Raw genomic sequence first — 23,090 nt, 5'->3', positions numbered from 1 at the left:
AAATCCCCCCCCAGCTCTCTGTGACCTCTTCACAACCCACCCCCAGCTCTCCCACCTCTTCACAAATCACCCCCCCACCACAGCTCTCACCTCTTCACAAATCACCCCCACCACAGCTCTCACCTCTTCACAAATGCCTTCAACAGTGCAGCACTGCTCTAGTAGCATTGGGTGGGCTTTTTTTCAGCACAGAACAGTCTGAATTAAAGAGTTGCTCCTATCAGTACTGTAGCACAGAGCTGATAAGGGTTTCAGAGCACTTCACTTAGCTCCATCTGACAGGTGGCAGGCAGGGACAGCAGCCACTTCTCAAATCCCCCCCCCCCCAAAAAAAAAAAATACTGGCAGTTGCTATGTCAGGACCTGGGTCACCCACTAACAGATGTAGGGCATGTGCCCCGAGGCCCAGCACTAGCACACAAAAGCTGATAGAGGATGTGATGCTGTGTTAAAGCAGATCTAAATCCTCCAATCATTTTCAGCCAAGGAAGCTGCCATCTTATCCTCTGTTTGATCTTCAACTGCAATGATGCTGCACAGTGATCAGTTACAACACCATTTTTGATGGTTTGACAGTTTGGTTGAGAACAGAAGCAAACATGACCACTATCATACCTAGTGTGCTGGGAATGTAAGTGTTTTTTTAAACTCTTAAATCAATGGGTTTAATTTGGCTTTAAATTGACAGGGAGGACAGGGCTGCCAAAAGGCTATACTAGCCTAGCTGCTGCTCAGGGATGGGGAGTGGTGGTGCCCCCTGACCCCACTATATTTATGCCCCTGGTGCAGACAGCAATAAAAACTAATGTGAGTTTTAATGTTTTTTGCAAAACTAAATAAAAAAGGTTTTCATTATAGATACAATTTTTAATAATGAGCAAAACGAATCAGTTTAGTAATTCACAAGGTCAAATACTCTTTATTCATTTTGAAGTAGCTTTTTATCTCAGCTGTTGTTTTGGAAAGGTGAACATATGAACAAGTCTGTCCCACAGAATTGTGCTTTAGGTATTAGCATGCTTTACATGGCAATACCTGGTTGCTAGGTGATGTACTGACTGCATGCTGAGGCTTCAAGAGGTGTGTGAGTAAGCAAAAACTGATCTTGTGTGCTCACCAGCTGAAACTAAACACCTTTTATGAAATAAATGTTCTGTCTTTTGTTTCTGCCTTTAAAAATACAGGAGTGCATCAAGCGTAATGTTATACAAAAGTAACGTTCAGAAGACAATGACCTAAAGAAGAGACAGATCAAACCTTCCATTTAACGAGCTGAACATGGCTTAGTGTGAGAAGCCGGACAAGACGCACCATGGCACAGATCATCAGTATCAGCAAGAATCGGCCTAGTATCAGCCTGCAAGGGGTCGATTCGGAGACATGTACCATAGTATTCAAGAACCACTGGGCTCAGGTAATATTAACTCAGACAAATCTGACTGTAAATATATATATACAAGTTTTGAAGTTCACAGGAATGGTTGACTGCACATTTATTTCTAAACGGCTTTCAAACAAGAAAAAGCAAGTGACTATATATTACAAAATTAGACACCAGTTTCTGTTTATATAGTAAGGGTGAACTTTTGAAAGGACATTTTTAAATAAGGTATCCATTAACTCTGCTTTGAAATGCTAATTTAAACACCCTTTCAGTGTTCTTATTTAATTTATTACAGAGTATTTCACCTTGTGCTTTGTGTTAGGAATCAACATCAGCTACTTCTGTGTTCCCCTGATATGGTAATTTTTTTTTAAAGTCCTTCCTCTTCTTGGCTATGAGGATCCTGTCCTTCATTTGTTAAATCAAACCCTTCTGGAGAAACTGCTGAAAGCATGCTCAGTTTTTTTTAAGGAAGTGTAAGCTAACAAAAATAATTAAGAAAAGGCAGAAGGCAAAAGAAGCACAGGGATGTAAATTAAGGTGGAAATTAAGGAAAGGCGAAAGAAGCACTTCCGGCAGTCATTTGACTGATGGAACCTCAAAGAGAAGAAGGAATGGACTATGTCAGAGGCATAGGGGTGGAAATGAAAGACATTTAAGGTGGAAATCAAGGAAAGACAGAAGAAGCTCTCTTGGCAGGCATTTTACTTTTAGAACCTCAAGGAGAAACAGGAATGGACTATGTCAGATGCATAGGGGTAGAAATTAAGGTGGAAATTAGAGAGAGGCAGAATAAGCACTCCCAGCAGGGATTTGACTGCTAGTTCATTCCTCCTTCTCCTTAAGATTCTATGTCAGATGCACAGGGATGGAAATTAAGGTGGAAATTAAGGAAAGGCAAAAGAAGCACTCCCGGCAGTCATTTGACTGATGGAACCTCAAGGAGCAGGGGGAATAGACTATGTCAGATGCATAGAGGTGGAAATGAAGGAAATTTAAGGTGGAAATTAAGGAAAGACAGAAGAAACTCTATTGGCAGGCATTTGACTATTAGAACCTCAAGGAGAAGGAGGAATGGACTATGTCAGATGCATAGGGGTAAAAATTAAGGTGGAAATTAGAGAAAGGCAGAAGAAGCACTACCAGCAGTAATTTGACTCATAGAACCTCAAGGAGAAGGAGGAATAGACTATGTCAGATGCACAGGGATGGAAATTGAGGTGGATCTTAAAGAAAAGGGAGAAGGAGAATTCCCGGCAGTCATATGACTAAGACAACCAAAAGGAGAAGAAGGAATGGACTATGTCAGATACATGGGGATGGTTGAAAGGTTCCATAACAGAAGTACAAAGTAAACCAGTCTAAGATAAACCAGTTGCCAGCATTATGCAGAAGATGAGAGGGATGATTAAATTAACTTCTCTATACAGAGTGAAAAAAGTACAGATAAAACATTACAAAGGTCATCTTTTAATAAAGAAATAATAGTTTGATTAATCATGTCATAGATGTGAAATGTTTACAATTTGTGCTTTACAGGGTTTTTTTTATGAATACCTCTCACAAAGAAAAACTGAGTGGTTCTTGCCACTCAGGAACCAGAGGCCCTTATCTCAGGTTCTAGATGAAGCACCACTGTTTGCCATGGCATTCAAGATTAGTTCAGTTATAGTGACAAATTAAATCCCCTCATTTGGCTCAATTCATTCACAAGATTTTTTTCAGCTTTTTAGTGAAAGCTGAAAACCCCCTAACCCCTTCCATGTATATCTGGCATTTATGTGGCAGCATTGAGGTTTCCCTTTATCTGTGCTGTCACATGTATATTTTTTGTGCTGGGAGCACCTCCAGAGCCGTGACTGCACTGTCACTGACAGCTACTGGTCACCCAGCAACAACCAGGAGCCACTAGAATGGACTCTTGATCTTGTGATCACTGTGACAGCAATCAGAAAGCCCAGGAAACACCTCTGGCCTTAATGCCCGGGGTTAAAGCTGATCTCCATGGTTTAGTGAAGTTTAATCCTAGGATCACATATATGCGATGTCAGAAATACAGCAAATCCTGTGCACTTCCTGCATGGCATTGAAATCGCACTCTGTTCATGCGATCTGCTGCAGGTGTCAATGTTAAAGATGCGGCAAAAAAAGCATCCTGCACCATTTTGGTGCAGATGCTATGCGATTTGAGCCATACAAAATGAACTGGAGATCCGGATAACCCAGTAAAAACTCAACAGGGATATTAACGTTCTTCAAGTCTGTCTAAAACTAAAAAAAATGTTTTACCTGGAAATACACTTTACATTGAAAAAAGACATGTCTGTTTTACTTTGGTAAGAATATAACAGCATACATTTAGACCTGGGCCCACAACTCACTAGGTTTGTCTTTACTTAGACATTTGTATTTGGAAAATATCTTTAAGTTCCACATTTAGAGTGCAGAAAGATAAGACTAAGCTGACCATATGTTAGCAGATTAGTCAACTAACGTGATCATATTGTAAATCAATATTCCTTTGCATCATGTTCTTTTTTGATGAAATGGAAAAAGTTATTTCCTGATCTCCTGTTGGCAGTCTGACAACTTGACTGACCTACATGTTGTTGCATGCTTAGGTGCCAGTTAGATTTCCTTTTCCATGGCAGCGAGGAAATAATTAAAAAGCATTACTGAAACAACCAGCTATCATAATAAATTGGCACCTTTTAATGGATTGCTAAATAAAAATTGCCCGAAGACATTGAAACAAACCTCACTGTTCAGTCTCTCAGCACGTATCTAAGAAATAAGGCACAATAAAAGGAACATTAACAGGGAACAATGTTGTGTCTGTGGGGGTTAACCTCAGTTTATAATCTTGTAGCAGGCAAACTTTAATTTGGCTACTGTGATTTGTTTTTAAATTAAACAATAGACTAGCATCTTCTGCCTATGCACAGCCAAACACTACCTGACTGGGGACACCTGTTCTGGTAACAACTTTCTAGTGCGGATTTAGCTCACATTGGTGAGAATTTGCCTGTGTGGGTTTCCTCCCACACTCCAAAAACATGCTGGTAGGTAAATTGGCCCTAGTATATGAATGTAAGATAGGGACCTTAGATTGTAAGATCCTTGAGGGCAGGGACTGATGTATAATGCATATGTAAAGTGCTGTGTAAATTGATGGCACTATAAAAGTATCTGAATTAAATAAATATCCTTTCCCTTCCTGTTGAGTCCACAGAACAGTAAGTAAAGATAAATCTCTGTAGTGATAAATGGCAAAAATCTGATAGCAATTTAATCTTCCCCTACTTTATCCAAAAAGAAAAAAAAAGTTTGGGATTTAGATATACTTTAATTTTTACCTGTCAGGAAGAAAATTTGCAGTAAATACTGCATGATCAAGATAAAGGTAGAGATCTCATTTGCAGTGAAAGACATGCCTGTTTAAGACAGCCTTCATTATTTTCAATCAAATTGATTTACTTGAGGAAAGACTTTGAATTGATATAGCCGCAGCCAGCATATTTCGTTTTTGTGTAGGAACTGAGGTTGCAATTGGCCAACAATTTGTTCCAGTTTGCCACACTCACCCAATTTGATTTATGTTTAGAGAAACTGTGTATCGCCTATTGCCATTACTCGTAAACCTCTTCTCATCTTACAAGTCTGTGTAACCATGCATATTGCAGTTTCATCAGATAGTCATGTGCTTCTTCTGCATTTTTCTGGCCATTTATGTCCATCTCCTATACATATGTGATTAGGACCAATGTGGAGGCAATGTTTTAAAAAGTATCTTCGTTTATGTTCAGAAAGCCACAATCCCCTCTGGGTGACTCATAGGTTTCTAATTACATCATAAAACATTGCCTAGTAATTTAGTAGGTGGAATAAATTTAATTTTCCTCACTCTTTCAAATTCTCGTGTCTCTGGTACAGAGATGATGAGCAGAGAAACAAATTGAAAGATAGTCTCTTGTCAATGCTTCCTGCCATCAGTGTATACTGAAAGCTTTGGTGAATCTCTCCAGCGCTTTCAAAATACGCAGATGAAGGCAAGTGGCAATTAAACAAACATTAATCCATTGTCAGTGCCACCACGTGTATATGAGAGAGAGGTACTTTATGACAGCAGTGTAGTCTTTTCTATTTAAAGCGGTGAGAAATACTACCCATATGTCACTAAAAATATCCACTGTTTATTATTGTGAACGTAACTTAACAGTTTATTGCTGATACCGTTAAACGTAGAACTTTAATTATTTCCCAGCAGACCCATAATTTTCAGTATATGATGTGCAATGCAATGGCTGTATGAAAGTGTAATCTTCCAAACACACAAGAGTACGTTAGGTAAACAAATAATAAATACTTGTACTGGAAAAGATAGATGGAGGCTTATGGGTAGTGGAGGAAATAATTCAACAGTAGCACAGCAGATGTTGTTGTGCTTGTTAATCGTGCTGCCTCACACAAAGTCAAACTCATTTTTATGTCGTTATATAACAAGAGAGTTTTTACAGTGAATCCGGGGTGATTTAACATTATATTATCCAAAGCAAAGCATGAAATCATTAGCTAACAGTATAATAAAAGTAATGTACTGTACATTTGCCCTCCAACATACATCCGTATTAGAGATGGAATGAAACTGGCTTAATTGAAACCTGCTGTGAGAGAAATATGATGGCTGCTATTGCTGAACCTTTCTTCTGAAAATGCTCGTTCCAGGTCACTGATACAGTATTTTCTGTGTCAATGACCTGGAGCAAGTATGACCTTTACAGTTACTTTACTAGTGGCATGCTCTCTCAAGTAATTTGGTTCAGGAAGTACTAAAACTAGAGCTAGCCTGGATTTAACATTTTTAGAAGGCGGTCAGAAATGGCAGCTTCTTTTTTTTTCACTGTGCTCAATTTTCCTTAAACTAATGGATAGGCTTCTTCCCCAGACTGTCAGCAGCTGTTCCATGCTTTGATGGATAAGGTGAAGCTGGTAGAAAGGTTGATGGAGCAGGCCTGAGCTTTCTTATCTTCCTATTCCGAAGATCAGAAAACAATTCAGACTAGCTTCATCATCCTGCCTCAAGATCAGTTGCTTTGCTGATGCTTAGAGGCTGAGGAGGCAGAGGTTGCCTTGTTGAAGATTAGAACACCTTCTAATCTGGGGAATGACTGAGGATCATAATGTTGGCCATACATGGCCCTGCGGTGATTGAGAGAGAATCAGGCTGTGCAGAGCTTGAAAACAAAAACGATTAAGTGCATCCAACTAAGTGTTTCTCAACCTTTTTTGTCAAGGCACCCATTAAAATGATGCTCAATCTCGAGGTACCTTATTCTTAAATGTAAAGAACTAAACTAATAGTTTTACATAATGCAGTGGCATTGACACATTTAGGAAACCCAACATTAGAAGTTATTTATTTTTACAAAGCAAATATACATTTGGACACCGGTGCTGTCTAGTAGTCCAGCATCTCTCTTTTCCTTCAGTTTCTCTACCTCCTTCACCCAACACGACCACATGCTGATGGGGAGGGGCAAGGGAGGGGAAAACAAGGACACCCCCAGGCGCCTCCTTATCAAGCTATGATTGGTTGTTAACCTATCATCTGTTGTTAGGATGCCAGCACGGTGCCCAAGGTTGTAATGTTGCACAATAAAAATCTGTGGCCTTGTGTAGCAAGCTGGATATGTCTTCCAGCTTGTTCACAATTTTTGGGCAATTTGGGGCAATTTTTAGGCATTTAGCCAAGGCACCCCTGAGGAACCCAGAAGGTGTGTAGAAATTTGCCTGCACTTGGATTCTGAGAGATCTCGTTCACCTTGAGCCATATTAAGTAATATTTATATATACATTTCTTTTCTTATAAGCTTAAGAGATTCAATAGTTTCCTGACCCTTGTCTGTAGTGCATTTGCTGACCATTGCCTTTAACTATACAGGCTGAATATACCTTTAAAAAACTATTCTGCATCCACCAGGAAACTTGGGAATAGATGTTTAACAACATACAAGTTTAGTGTAGTACTTTGATAATTCGCAGGAAAGTCTAATAGTTCCTTGTTAGATATGGGAGTAGAGATATGATAAAAAAAAAAACACGATAGGAGGGTGTGGGATGTAAGGAGGGAATGCCTAACCAAAAGGAATTATTTGCGTCCCTGCTTATCCTTTATATAGCACTTTTAGTAGTATTTCTTTTATAGTAAACAATCCCCTATTAAAATTGCATTTCCCACTCATGTATGAGTCCAGCAATGATTTCAATTATAATTAAGATATATCTTTATATAAAATTTTCAACACCCCCTGCATCTGAAATAAAACTTCACACGTGGTTTATCTTAAGAGTTCATTCAATGGCTGCTAAAAATTAGGAAATTAGAGAATAGGAATAAAAATATTCTAATATACAGTTTGTGTATTATAGGAAAGACTGATACTAGGCATGCCATTGCAGACCTCCCTCTTAAAATAATAGTTGCCTGGCTGTTTATGACTTCAGTTCTAGAGTTACTGACCAGGAATGCAGATAAGAAAGTTAATAAGAAGTCAAAGAAACTCCTGATCTGTATACTTTCTGTAGGTCTGTATGTTAGAACATTTTAAAGCGTACCTAAATCCAAAAACAAAAATGTAATATATTGAAGCTTATTAGTCCATAGATGCAGTGGCTGCATTAGTTTTCTTTCATTAGGCTTTTTTTCTCTGTAGCCAGGTGCAGGCTTTATCATTATTCCATTCAGAAACATTTACAGATGAGACTATAGTTAGTCATTTTCTCCCCTAGTGTCCAGTACTGTGACTGCTATATTACATCCTGTTAGCAGAGTGGATCCAGTTTATCTGACAGCAGATGATCCTGGGATCTGTAGTCCAATACATACTGTATTTTTGAGTGCTGATTGAACTAAAACTACCAGAGAGTGGGGAACAAGAAGGTTGCTGGGTGAGGAGATATATTCTACAGTATGTTAACAACACCCCGAAAGTGGTCCGCAAAACCCGGTGCGATGTGCAGAATCGGATTGCATAGGAGTGAATACCTATGCGATCCGATTCTAGTGTGGACCCCAAAAAAAAGGGTCCTGCACGTTTTTGGTACAGGTGCGGTGCGATTAGAGCCATACAAATCTCATGTGATTTGCACAGGAAAGCGGTGCAGTTCCTGTGTGAATCACATGCAATATACCACACTGCATATACATATGTGATCCCAGGCAGAGGGAGCTGATAAGTTATCAAGCCTTTTCTTCCCCCTCCTGCTGCTGGTGTTGCAGTTACATAGTTATAACGTACCGTTTGTGACCGTATAATCTGTTAATTGTTGCTATTTGGTTATTTTGAATGAGCCTAATATAGAGGTGTTACTAAAGAATCGTGCCTCTTGCATTATTATTTCATACTGTTGAAATAAGTCTGAACCCAGAGTGTCAGAGGTGTCGGGAGGCTTGCAAGGTCAGGGTAACCACTGGGGACAAACATTATTAAGCGGCTCCTGTGGGGGTAGCGCTACATTCCCTTCATTTTCACCTGGTAATCCTGCAAATAGCACACTTTCTGTTATGTGTTGGACTGATGGAACTACTGTAGTAGCTTACACAAGATAGATATGGATGTTTGTGATTTCTTTTGAGCTCATAGGAGGTGACAATGACATTGCATTTCTGGCAAGATCAACAGGTATTTTCTGTTTTTGCTGAACATGTTCTTAGCCTGCATAATGAAAACTAATAGAGCTATCACATCTAAGGACTGGTAAGCCACATTATATTAAGTTTTTGATTTTGAGTTAAGCTCCACTTTAGACATGCACATGGGTGCATGAACTGTTTGTTTACATGTTTGGAGTTGTGTGCAGGCAGTCTATGTAAGCGGATGGACACAAAGCAGTTAAACGGACATGACCGTGCAGCCAAGTTTAACTGGTGTACAGGCAGGGGTGTATTTACCACAAGGCAAACAAGGCATTTTCCTAGGATGGCATTTTTCAAGGGGGCAGCAGCATTTTTCAGAAGGTATGGAAGAAGGGACACACGCAGCATGGGGACCAGGTGGGATCTGAGAGAGTTTGCGGGCTGCTTGATGGTGTATGCAGAGCCTGACTCTTGTTCCCGGGGATGTCCGGAGCTATGAAGGTGAGTGTCTTATCTCTTTCCAGGGTGGGGGGTTGCCAGTGTATGGGCGGCGGTGGTTGTGGAAGTCTCTCTCGGGTGGGTGGGGGGCTGGGGTGTTGTTGGTCAATGTCAGGCTCTCGTCGTGGGGAAGAGAGGTGTTGTTCGGTGTCAGGGTCTCTCTCCGTGGGAGGAAGCCAATTTTTGTGTTGCCTGGGGCAGCACGAAACCTAAATACACCACTGTGTACAGGGGCAGGTGTATTGCCCTGAATGCACACCAAATGGCTCATTCATTTTGTATGGGCCTCAGCGCCCATGTGAATGAATGCTTGAAGTTATTGTGTCAGCACGACAGCCAGGCAACTAGCATTTTCAAAAGAGACATCAGCAATGGCAGCATAGGCTCCTTTGCTGGTACTTCGTGAAGTCCTATACATTATGAATCAAAAATAGCAAGGAAATGATTTAGTAAAAACAGTTTCCTTCTGAATGATTCAGATGGACCAACCTCTTCCCTTTCTCCTGGCAGAGATGAGCCCATTTGGATCGATTTACATTGGCTACCAACATGCAGGCATGAAAAAAACAGCATGCTTTTCAAACTGAATGTAATAAAATTACCCTGCAATAAATGATTATTTTTAAGATACCATCATTATGTACAGTTGCAAGAAAAAGTATGTGAACCCCTTGGGATTACGTGGAGTTTTGCATGAATTGGGCATAAAATGTGCTCTGAACGTCATCTAAGTCACAACAATAGAAGAACACAGTCTGCTGAACATAATACTACACAAACATTAGATGTTGCCATGGTTTAATTGCACATAACATGTAAACATTCACAGTGCAGGGAGGAAAAAGTATGTGAGGCCCTAGCTTAATGACTTCTCCCAGAGCTAATGGGAGCCAGGAGTGAGCCAACCTTGACTCCAATCAGTGTGATGATATTGGATGTGTTGCTGACAGCTGTCCTGCCCTTACAAAACGCACACCTGTTTTGGGTTTACTGGTTTCAAGAAACACTGTCTGATGTGAACCATGCCTTGCAGAAAAGAGGTCTCAGAAGACCTACGATCAAGAATTGTTGACTTGCATGAAGCTGGAAAGGGTTACAAAAGTATCTCCAAAAGCCTTGATGTTCATGTGTCCACGGTAAGACAGACTGCCTACAAATGGAGAAAGTTTAGCACTGTTGCTACTCTCCCTAGGCGCGGTCGTCCTGTAAAAATGACTGCAAGAGCACAGCACAGAATGCTGCATGAGGTAAAGAAGAATCCCAGAGTGTCAGCTAAAGACCTACAGAAATCTCTGGCACATGCCAACATTTTTGTTGACACATCTACAATAAGGAAAACATTAAACAAGAATGGAGCACATGGGAGGACACCACGGAGGAAGCCATTGCTGTCCAAAAAGAATATTGCAGCACGTTTGAAGTTTGCAAAAGAGCACCTGGATGTTCCACAGCACTACTGGCAAAATATACTGTGGACAGATGAAACCAAGATTGAGTTGTTTGGGAAGAACACACAACACTGTGTGTGGAGAAAAAAAGGCACAGCACACCAACATCAAAACCTCATCCCCACTGTAAAACATGGCGGAGGGAGCATCATGGTTTGGGGCTGCTTTGCTGCCTCAGGGCCTGGACGGATTGTTGTCATTGATGGGAAAATGAATTCCAGAGTTTATCAAGACATTTTGCAGGAAAACGTACGACCATCTGTCCGCCAACGGAAGCTCCGCAGAGGATGGGTGATGCAACAGGACAATGACCCAAAGCATACAAGTAATTCAACAAAACAATGGCTGCAACAGCACAGAATACGCCTTCTGGAGTGGCCCAGTCAGAGTCCTGACCTCAACCCGATTGAAATGCTGTGGCATGACCTTAAGAGAGCGATTCACACCAGACATCCCAAGAATATTGCTACACTGAAACAGTTTTGTGAAGAGGAGTGGTCCAAAATTACTCCAGATCGTTGTGCAGGTCTGATCTGCAACTACAGGAAACGTTTGGTTGAGGTTATTGCTGCCAAAGGAGGGTCAACCAGTTATTACGTCCAAAGGTTCACATACTTTTTCCTCCCTGCACTGTGAATGTTTACATGTTATGTGCAGTTAAATCATGGCAACATCTAATGTTTGTGTAGTATTATGTTCAGCAGACTGTGTTCTTCTATTGTTGTGACTTAGATGACGTTCAGAGCACATTTTATGCCCAATTCATGCAAAACTCCACGTAATCCCAAGGGGTTCACATACTTTTTCTTGCAACTGTATATTAAAAAGATAGAAATACCAGTGTACAAAAGTGTAAACTAGAAATGTTAAAAAAAGTTGTCTAACAGCATTTTCATTTTTCTTAGGGTCCTTTCACATATGTCCATTTTTCATCTATCCGTTTGCAGATGAAAACGGGCACCCATGTATTTCTGTGGACTAGCGGATGTAAGCGGATGATCATCCGTTTACATCCGTTAATGTCCACATCCGTCAACATCAGTTTTTTCTGAACAGAAAAAAACCCTATTTTTCTTCCATAAAAAACCCAGAACGGACGAAAAACAGATGTAAACTGACATTTCTGCATCTGTTTTTGCATTGGTAAAAAACGGATGTATTCTGATGAAAAACGGATGTTAACTGATCAGTTTTTTTCTTTGAAAAAACGTGACTGAACTGATGAAAAAAATGGAACTCCCGTGTGATAGGACCCTCAGGCTGGCCATACATTATACAATTTTCTTGAGAAATTTGCTTTAGATTTACCAAAAACCATATAATGAGGTCAAACCTAAACAACACTTTCAACTGTATCCAATTAGGCAGGCCCCTGCACTACATACATGAAGGTATATCTAAAGGAAATTGGGCAGAAAATGGACAGAAAATTGTATAGTGTATGGCAAGCCTTAGGCTTTATACACATGGGTAGAAAAAAATGCTGCTTTTAGAGACAATTTTCATCTTTATCATTTTCTTACGTCGGTAAGCAGCTTTATTTCAGCCAATATGTCCATTTATATACATTGTAGTGTTTAGGTTCATATTTCAGAGCAGTATTCAGGGGCATAAAAAATAGCTCAAAACTAAGTTGAGTAGTTTTTTCACTTACGCACAGTAATATTCTAGCCAATAGAATGTGTTTATGTGTATAAAAATGCATACTTATCACACAAACAAGCATTCTTTTTAAGCTCCTGGCAGAAAGATCCACCATAGACAGGATTGTTTTCATACGCCCATCTGTATGAATTGCTAACATGTCCTTGTTCCCTACAATTCTTCCATAGCACTTTATGAGGGTGCATAGCATGTACCAGACAGAGATGTTGGGATGTTGCCAGGGTTGTGAATAAGGGGGTACTACAAGTTCTCCTGTACGGGGTCCAGGCCAGCAGGGGGGCCCAGGCAGCTGGGTGAATCGGATGTGGGTAGGGAGGGTGATCGGCACAATGAGGGTGCAATTACTGGAGACGATCCCCCGTATACATAACTCTCTCTGCAGCAGCTGTAAGCTGCCTTCAGCTGCTGCAAAGAGAGCCATACTTGAGATTGGTCCAGTAATTGCCCCCCTGTCGCATCTTATCATCTTCCCTATGCACAGGGGCGGACTAACAACTCATGGGGCCCCCGGGCAATAGGGGATTATGGGGCCCCTGTGTCCTCACACACACTCAAACCACACCCAAAAAAAGCCTATGAAAGGTACTAGGGGCATCTCATGGGCCCCCTACTGACCCTGGGCCCTAGGACAAATGGTCAGTCTGCCCCTGCCTGTGCACCATACGTTTCCCCATGCTGCTCAGGCCCCCTGTGTGCCCCCACCACCCGCAGTGCTGCCAGCTATCTTCCCCGCCTTAGTACCAACAGGTGCAAGCACACAATAGGATCCTTCAGGATGGAGAGTGGGGAAGGGTCTGGTAAATATGTCACATTTTACCAGACCCTTTCTTTCCTGGATGAACACAATGAGCGATCAGTACCAAGCACTCACTGTGTTCATTCATAATTGAAGCATAGTAAATAGTTTTTTTTTGGGGGGGGGTCCCTATCAGGTTGGCCATATGGGGCCCTGTAGTTTGTAACAGCAGCCCTGGATGTTGCATATATCATTTGTATGAAGATATTTACACCCCGAAGACACACGTACCTAGTATTTTATAACTGTCACAATCTATTATTTTTTAGAAAGTGAAATGACTTGTGTAGCCTAAGAAATTGTGTCACATAAAGGACTTGACATATGGTACCCAGATCACAAATGCAGAGACAGCAAGCTTTCAATGGCCTACTTTTCTATGACATCGGATTACCATCTCAAGCATCAAATCCCTTGTACCTCACATACTGCCCTTCTTTATACAGGATAAACACAGAATGTGGGTTAATGTTCAATAGGTTTGTCAGTAAATTAAAATATACCCCACCATGTAAACTGTGTCTGAAAGTTAATCCTAATATCAATAAATAGTTCATTGTAGAGGGTACTCTAAACTTCAAGTGACACTAAACTGTGGTTTTAAAAAATTCTAATCAAGTATGTATTCTCAACTCTTTTTTGAGCTGCCTTCCTGTTAGAAGGTGGCTACCTTCATTCTCCATGGTCCCCCTGTATGTAGCCACATTTTCTTGCTCTCTCCCGAGACTACCTATGGATTATGGGATTCGTAGTGCATATAGCGCAGTGTACATGACCACAACTAAAGCGTACTACTTGTGCCAAACAAAAGGAAGTAAGGGGGAAACAAGAGGTTCAGGAGCTAACAGAGGATGTTACAAGGAGGCAGAATAACAAAGTAAGAAACAATTTCATGGAAAATAGATTACAGGACTGTAAAGTAGTGGATGTGTATGGATTATTTTTGGAGAATAAGAATATTGTTTAATGTCACTTTAAACTAATACACAGGGGTTGATTTACTAAACCTGGACAGTATAAAATCTGGTGCAACTCTGCACAGAAACAAATCAGCTTTCTAGTTTAACGGCTCTTTCACATAGATGTTCTGATCGGGTCCGCCTGGCTGTTTTTCAGGCGGACCTGATCAGAACCTCTATTCTCCTCTATGGAGCGGCGGGTGTAAACGGACATCTGTCTGTTTACATCTTCTGACATCCAATCTGATCTGACCCATAAAAAAGGGACCGATGGCGATCCAATTCCCCTTCCATCCATCAGATCGGGTCGGATGGAAATGGACTGCCCATTGAGGAGAGCGAGCAGCTCTGTGTCTGCTCTGCAGCAGACACAGACCTGTTGTCTCCTTGCTCAGCAGGGATCAGTGGAGAAATCCCCCGCTGAGCAAGCGGATCCGCTAAACTGGGCCACCCCTTGTGAGGGCCAGTTCACACTACATGCTTTTCAGTTGCTTTTTTTGTGCATCCAAAACACACACAAAGTTCCAATGCATTCCGTTTGCAGAAAAAAAAGTAGAAAAGGCTGCATTGTTTCTGCACCAAATGCACCAAGAACGCACTGGAACGCATCAAAAACACGTAAAAAATGCGCATGCAGAAACGCATCTGGAATGCATCTGGACTGTGTTTCTATAGTGTGAATCGGCTCTGAGAGGACCATTATTGTCAAAGTCTAATTCAAGCTGAAATTAGAAGCTGATGGTCTACCATGCACAGCTGCACTAGATTTGGCACTCTCCAGTTTCAGTAAGGGTCCTTTCACACAGAGCAGACAAATTTAGCGGATCCGCTTGCTCAGTGGGGGGGATCTCTCCTCTGATCCCTACTGAGCAATGGACCGCCTTTCTGTTTTCATCCAACCCAATCTGATGGAAGGAAGGGGAATAAGATCCCCATCCATCAGATTGCATGTCGGCGGGTGTAAACGGACACATGTCCGTTTATACCCGCCGCTCCATAGAGGAGAATGGAGGTTCTGATCAGGTCTGCCTGAAAAACGTGCAGGCGGACCCGATCGGAACATCCGTGTGAAAGAGTCCTTAATCAACCCTGTGGAATGGCAGGTATACCATTCAGATGACTGGTTTTTGTTTTCTTAATGGATTGACTTTATTTGAAAGTTAAGTAACGGCTACAAGTGTTAGGATTGTGTATACACACCTTAAGGCTCCATGCACACTAGCATTTTTTTCTGCTCCTAGAAGCTAGTGTTATCCTATGTGTCCATGCACACTACTTTAGGCTTAGCGTTCTTTGAGCTTCAGCTTCTAGGAGCAGAACATTTTTTTTTTGTAGAGTTATTTTTTTTCATGTACTGTAAAAAAGGTAATAAAACGCTAACACCGCTAAATACTGCTATATGATGGCACAAAAACCACAATTATCAGTGTTTTTCATCCAGCTTTTTCATTTCTAGTGTTTTTGAGCTTATAAAAAACTATAGTGTGAATGGAGCCTATTGTTATGCAGTTATAACTTACAGGATGTGCTATAGACGCCTAATAGACTGTATTTTAATAACATATATATTAGTTAGTTGCTTTACATGTCATAACCATTCTTGCTTCTTCATAAATGTCCTACTGCATGTGCTACAAGACACATAGTGGATATCAGTCATGTAACACAATACATTAGTTACTTAGCAATTAGCTCAGTTACATGATTCATGCTTATTCCAGATACCTTGGCAGCTCTTTGTAAATATGTAATGAGTCACCTTGAAGTTTTGTGTGCTCTCTAATATAATAAGTAACAGCTGTCAGGTGAGTATACCTGTAGGAGCAGTGCGCACCTATCTGATTATTGACTGAAAGCAATACAGCAGGTGCAATGCTCTCAATGGGTGTAGTATATGAAAGCTTGCAGAAAAAGAAGCTGTGGTGCATACAGAAACCAGTTACATAGCAATTTCCGCATCTCTTACTAGGAAATGAAAGGCAGAATATAGCTAATTCTGTGAATAGAGAGCCCTGTCTATAGAGTCTGTTAGTCAATGTTTCACCCAGGATTTACACAACTTTAACCCAAGATTCAAGATTTTCAAATAACATTTAAGTGTAATCTAGCACTACCCTTGTAAGGGCTGCTTATCACCTAGTTTTGGGTCCCCCTAAGCTCTGCACGGCCAGGCAACATGCATTTTCCACAGTAACTTGGAGTCAGTAATACAGTCCTTGAGCTGACTTTTAGGTGTTTTTTTTGTATTAAGGGGTTAACAACTTGGATGGGGTCTAGGGGTGTATGAGATGCCCAAAGAACTGCAAACTTGAGGACAAACTTCTTAGCAACAATACTGTACAAAAATGTGGATCAAAAACAGCAACTGTCTCCGTTAAGGAGCCCTGAAGTAATTTGGTGTACCTCCTCAGACCCCAGGTGATTCCATCCTCTTCACCCGGCTGCACTGAGGGTATCCCTGGGCAAGAGATTCCAAGATCTGCCAGTTACGTAGTCCCAGATGAGAACTAGTTGGGCCTTGCACCTTACCACCCTCTCCCTTTATCTGGCCCAGGGGGTGTAGGAGTACTGACACTGTCCTGTCAGCGTGGTGGGTTGGTAGCTGCTTTCAGGCCTTTCGCTGGGTTGGCTTCTTCTCTGCTGAACAGGATGTCCTCCCTAAGAGACTTTGCACAGTGGGGTCCTCCTTTCCAGTATCTTGTCTCTAGGTAGGCTCCCCTCCCTGGGGCCCACTCCCAGGCTCCGCACTCCAGCCTTCTCTTATCTCCATCTTCCACCTGACTCCCCTGCTGCTTAGGCTCTTCCACATGTAATGTTTGTCCTTGGTCACCATATCTGGCCTCCTGGCTGTAGATTGGGCAAGGTCCCTCAAACATGCAGTTCTGGGACTCCTCCCCTCCCTCTCCCTTCTTCCAGAAAGTTCATCCAGTTTCTAGAAGGGTGGGAGGGCTAAAGAAGCCCTGACCTGTACAGCCCCCCAGCCTGTCCTGAGGTGAACTCACTACTTCACTCCCAGGCTGGTACCCTGTCTCTAAATACAAAACAACAAACCTAGCTACCAAAAGGGCGCCACAGTAAAAATGGATGAAAAGTGTATGAATCTTGGTTGAAAACATAGGCTCTTTCACATGAGCGGTCCGATCGGGTCTGCCTGCCTGTTTTTCAGGTGGACCCAATTGGACCCTCCATTCTCCTCTATGGAGCTACGGATGTAAATGGACTTGTGTCCATTTACACCCACATACCTACAATCCAATCCAGCAAAAACAAATGGAAGGGGATCCATTCCCCTCCGCCTGGGTGGATCGGATCAGTGGGCAGTTGGGTGTAAACAGACAGCCGGTCCGTTTACATCTGACTGACCATAGAGGAGAGCAGGCTGTGTTTACATCCGCTCTGCATAAGTGGAGCAGGCCTATCATCAACCTTCTCGGCTCTGCTCAGCAGGGCATCAGTGGACAGATCCCCTGCTGAGCAATACTGATCTGCCTCATGTGAAAGGGGCAGTAGATAAACAAACCCTTTTATGTTACTCCCTTGCAACCAGTTTCTCAGTATAATGCTGCTAGGGCATAATATAGAAAGAAGAAGCTGGCTGGTGGCTATGGGCAGCATAAACAATTCTTGTTTAGTCACTTTCATATAAAAGAGATATCATATTATGTATAAGGATACTGATGTCAGCATATTTCTTGAAATGTTAATGTGATAATAAACCTTTACATATACCCAGTGAAGTGACTAGCCTCAGGTGATACACAGAGCTGAAACAACTATATAAGTTGTACCTGTTTATCTGTAGCACTCTCTTCTCTACAGCAATTAAAAGTCTAGAATTGACACAGCTTTTCTGAGCATCTAGAGGTGGGGGTGGGGATCTGATGTCACACACGGCACAGCTCAGAGAGGAGAGCTGAGTATAATCTGAGACCTGAGGGAAAGGACATCCCCCCTTACACAATTTCATAGGGAAATGTACAGCTGAGGCTGTCAATCACAGACTGTGTGTTAGAGCTCCCTTCCCCTGCCCCCCTCGATCCCTTGGAGTATGCACAGCCTGTCAGAAATTGTTAATGCAGAGAGAAATGAGACTGCAGACAGAAATCACAATCAGTGCTTTGGATTGAGACAAGTACACACTATAGAAGTATATGCTTTGTTCATTTTTACGTCAGAAGTTTATAACCACTTTAAGTTTTATGAGTGAGAAGGCTGGAGCTTCAGTGGTGGTGATTGAAAAGGTGAGTTTAAAAAGAGATACTTGATGCCTAGCACTGTGAAAATAAAGATGATCATAGTGTATCCAAATGTTTCTTAAGCTGGCCATACACTGTGAATTTTAGTGGGTTTACAACATTCATCCACCACGAGCAGTAAAGTAGGCAACTTTCCAGATGCCCACCATTGTGAGCATAATGTATAATCCCAAAGGTGATGTCATCACAATAGGAAAATGATCAGATGTCAATGAAATGCTCTTTAATGTGACTCTCTTGTAATGCATGGGATGCCACCATAGATATACTCAAAGAACAGAAATTAATGATCCCATAGTGTAATAAGTTTATTTAAATCATGAAAAATGTTTTAAAAGTGCACTCACATGATAATGTGCCCCATGGCACTAAAACAACAGCATGGGATAGACGATAAACACTGCGGACTGCCGCTAAATGCATATGAGCCGGTGTGCGTTACATGGATGAAATCCAACCCACCTGAAATGACGTCAGAAGGAACCGGAAGAGACGAGTGCGGCTAGGCCTCAATGCATTTCGCGGAATCGCGCCACTTCCTGTCTCTTCTGACGTAATTTCTGGTGGGTTGGATTTCCCCCGTGGAGTGCACTTTTAAAACATTTTAACTGATTTTTAATAAACTTATTACACAATGGGAGCATTAATTTCTCTTCTCTCTTTGAGTATATCTATGGTGGCATCCCATGCATTACAAGAGAGTCACATTAAAGAGGCTGCATTGACATCTGATCGTTTTCCTGTTGTGATGACATCACATTTGGGATTATACATTATGCTCACAATGGTGGGCATCTGCTAAATTGCCTACTTTACTGCATGTGGTGGATGCATATTGGATTCTTGTCTACCATCACTGGTTTTGGGCACAAGGCAGAGAAGAGTGTTATTCACTAGATCACTGTATGGACTACTTATTTTGAATGGACACTTCAAAATAAAATGAACACATTATTTGTGTGTGGATTTCTACATGTTCAATTACAATGGGAATTGCACCCCTGATTTGTTATTTGATTTTTTTTTTTAGAGTGGTAGCACACTTTGTGGGGCTGTTTTTTCCCCTTATAGTAGTTTTATTAATTTGGGTAGGTGCCCCTTTTTTAGTTTATTGTTTATAATTACGCACTGCATTCTTGTCAAACTGGGGTTAATGTGTTTCAGCTCCTCCTGTTGCACTATCCATCTCATCCCTTTAAATCTGAACACATTTTAATTTCACAGGTTCTGTGGCTGATTAAGGTGGTAATTGAAATAACCTAGTGCCTTATCTGCATTAAATTAGCCTCAGAACCTGTGTAATTAATATGTGTTCAGTTTTAAAGGGATGAGGTGGCAACCCTAATCCTCCATCAACTCTAACAGGATGAGTACCAACCCTTCATAATGAGCACAGCAGAAGTGTAAACCCAGGAACCCAAGCATGGCAATCTCATCAATAAAATCCTAAAACTGTCAGGTGGTTTAAAGTGGAACTGATAGAAAAAAATAAAATATTGCAAGCAGGCAGTTTCTTTACCTACTTGTTGCCAATCCTCCCCAGATTGTAATCAGAGCTGCACATGTGCAGTTTACATTTCCAGTAGAGTGTCAGCTTGCATGGGAGTGTAGTCACCCCCTACTGTCCAATCTAGATGGCCAAAGACCAGCACCCAGAAAAAGCTGGGGAGGGACCTCATGAGCATCGAACCATTGGAGCATAGGTGAGTATTTGTGCCTTTAGCTCCACTTTAAGTCTCCAACATCTGCTACAAGCCAAAATTCTAGCTTTGGCAGCTTTATGGATGGTCTGTCATGCAAAAAATTTAATTTTTAATACAAGATGTTCAGATAGATAGAGTAAGGGAAGGTTATAACCCTTGTCAGTTTTTTGCCATCTGTGTCCCGTTGGAAAGATTTTCCCTCACCCCTTGTCCTATAGCCATAACAGGAAGTGAAAGGAAATCCCACCAAAGGGAGGAAAGACTCAGTCACCAAGGTCATCAGAACTAGTGTCCCCATAGATTATCCTCTAGATCTGGTGACAACCCTAACATTTGAGGACTTTCTTTCACTTCCGGTGATAACTTCACCAGGAGAAATAAAGAGGGTGAATCTCCTTAACAGGAACACAGACAGCAATAAAAGCCTGACAGAGGTTCTAATGTATCTCCATCTAAAAATAAACAAAATAAAAACGGTAAATGTGTTCAATAGTTCAAGCATTCCACTTTAGCCTCATCCTTTACACAAGCTATGATAGGAAGATTGCATAGCACACAATCATGTGACATGAGGCTACAGTACTACTTTAATGCAGTGCGAAAGGTTGGCTAAGCCTAGTACAGTGGTCTTAACAAGACACAAATTGAAGCTAGACTGGATTTAGGATTTTAGCAAAGTGGTACATTTCCAGGATAGGATTTGCAGTTCAGCATTTCACATTAATTATTGCCTAGGTGCTCTGAAATATGCCATACCAATGTTTTTTTACACTTTTGTATCTTTTATATTCCTAATGACATATTTCATCTTATACAGTAAATGGATATATTCAGCATTATAAACAAATGTTCTACAGCTCTGGGACTGTTTGGCTCCTGTTCACCAATTGGCAAAATATTGCAAATGAACATTTACAGTGTCTTGATTACACTGTGGTGATATTATGTGATAACTGAGAGTGGTTCAAATTAAGCTTCATTAAGAATATTGCTCATTCTGTAACATGCATTTTTGTCTCTGCGCTGATGTTTAAATTGGTTTCTTCTGTATGAATATTTAAAACTGCTATTCATTTACAGCATTAATATGTAAACACTTGTGATCTTTAAAGGAACTGTGCTATTTGTAATTCCTTCAGATATTGCATTTATATTATTTGTATGTTTTTGCAGGTTCAGCGCATTTTGGAAACGCATGACCCATTTAAAAACTCTTATGCTAAATATGGATCCATTTCTGCAGATGAGGTTAGCGCTGTACAGAATTATGTGGAACACATGCTCTTGCTATTAATTGAAGAGCAGGTGAAGGATGCTGCCATGGGGCCTATTCTGGAGTTTGTGGTGTCAGAGAATATTATGGAAAAACTATTTCTATGGAGCCTCAGGAGAGAATTTACTGATGAGACCAAATTTGAGCAGCTAAAGATGTATGATTTGCTGGTTACCCAGTCTCACCAGCCTTTGCTACATCACAAGCCTATATTAAAACCGCTGATGATGTTGCTAAGTACTTGTTCAGGGACATCAACTCCGAGTGTGGAGACTGAATTGGTGGTTCTACTCAACCAGTTATGTTCAATTCTTGCCAAAGATCCATCCATCCTAGAACTGTTTTTTCACACCAGTGAAGACCAGGGAGCTGCCAACTTTCTTATCTTCTCCTTGCTGATACCCTTTATCCATCGAGAAGGCACAGTGGGACAACAGGCACGGGATGCCTTGCTCTTCATCATGTCTTTGTCCGCTGAGAATAACATGGTTGCTAAACATATAGTTGAAAGCACCTACTTCTGTCCGGTAAGTTTAATTTTTTGCTGTATGGATTAACTATAAGTTTAATATGGAGGTAGGTATGGGGGATGTTACTACTCCTTACTTTTCACCTGAGGGCTTGCTGGAAAGGAAGCTGTATCTGAAAGCCTGCAGTGCCAGGATCTCCTTGCTTCTGTCTCATTTATTCTGTGGACCTGTGCTACTGATGTTTCTTGAATATGCCCATACCATTCATCAGTGGGGCAACTCTAACATGGGGAAGCAAAGCCTTTCCTCTATCAATATGGCCTTCTCCACAGAGAGAGACTGTGTGAAACAAGGCATGGTAAGTCAGTAAAGTGGAAATTATCAGCTGCAAAGAGACCATATGCAATATTAGCTTTTGTCCTCTGCTTGCCATTTTGGGGTACAATTTCCACAATTCTGGTCCTCTTTAAAGATGTAGATGCTTCCAGGTGTGTATGGCCTCAATCAGCACATTTCTAAAAGTCACTGAGCTTTAACAATACCATAAAGGTGACATGATGCACAAAAAGTAGTACAGTCTACTGATAGTAGCAATGTACAGAGCAACAAAGATGTGAAAAGATCAATAATTATGAGCGAACAATCAAACAAATCAGAGGATGAACTTATCAAGGTACAACTATTGTAAAAAAAATATTGTTTTCTGATGTTTCAATGCAGTTAATACCTGTATTGATAGTATTTGGTGACTTGATTCTATTTTTCACAAGCTTTTATATATATTTTTTTCTTAACATTTACATGCAGATCAAGTTGACCAGCAGAATAACGGTGCTTATAAAACAGTCATCTTTTATTCACATGGTTTTATGTGAATAAAAGATGTTTTAACATTTAATGTTTTTCTAAACTGCTTTTGCCCCAGGCAGTAATATTTTGACAACTGCTGTACCGGTGCATTAACACAATCTTTTAGTGTTGCCATTTGGCTTCTATTTCAAA

The 23,090-nt window shown here is 41.1% G+C and overlaps 1 protein-coding gene across 3 annotated transcripts in view; it reads left to right on the top strand.

The window, feature by feature from the left end:
- The window catches only part of FHIP1A (FHF complex subunit HOOK interacting protein 1A), a 310,572-nt gene that overhangs the window by 152,927 nt on the left and 134,555 nt on the right, over positions 1 to 23,090 (top strand). For all 3 annotated transcript variants that reach the window (XM_089670462.1, XM_089670461.1, XM_089670460.1), the window contains exons 3-4: positions 1,185 to 1,414; positions 21,519 to 22,145. In XM_089670462.1, coding sequence (XP_089526588.1) covers positions 1,313 to 1,414; positions 21,519 to 22,145 — 729 coding nt within the window. In that variant the 5' untranslated portion in view covers positions 1,185 to 1,312. The remainder of the gene's footprint in view (positions 1 to 1,184; positions 1,415 to 21,518; positions 22,146 to 23,090) is intronic.

This window comes from Staurois parvus, unplaced genomic scaffold, assembly GCF_062004578.1.
Source record: "Staurois parvus isolate SC_StPar_1 unplaced genomic scaffold, SC_StPar_1.0 ptg000090l, whole genome shotgun sequence".
NCBI classification, from domain to species: Eukaryota; Metazoa; Chordata; class Amphibia; order Anura; family Ranidae; genus Staurois; species Staurois parvus.
Note: the sequence above shows the minus strand (reverse complement) of the source record. Positions and strands in the feature narration are given on the sequence as shown.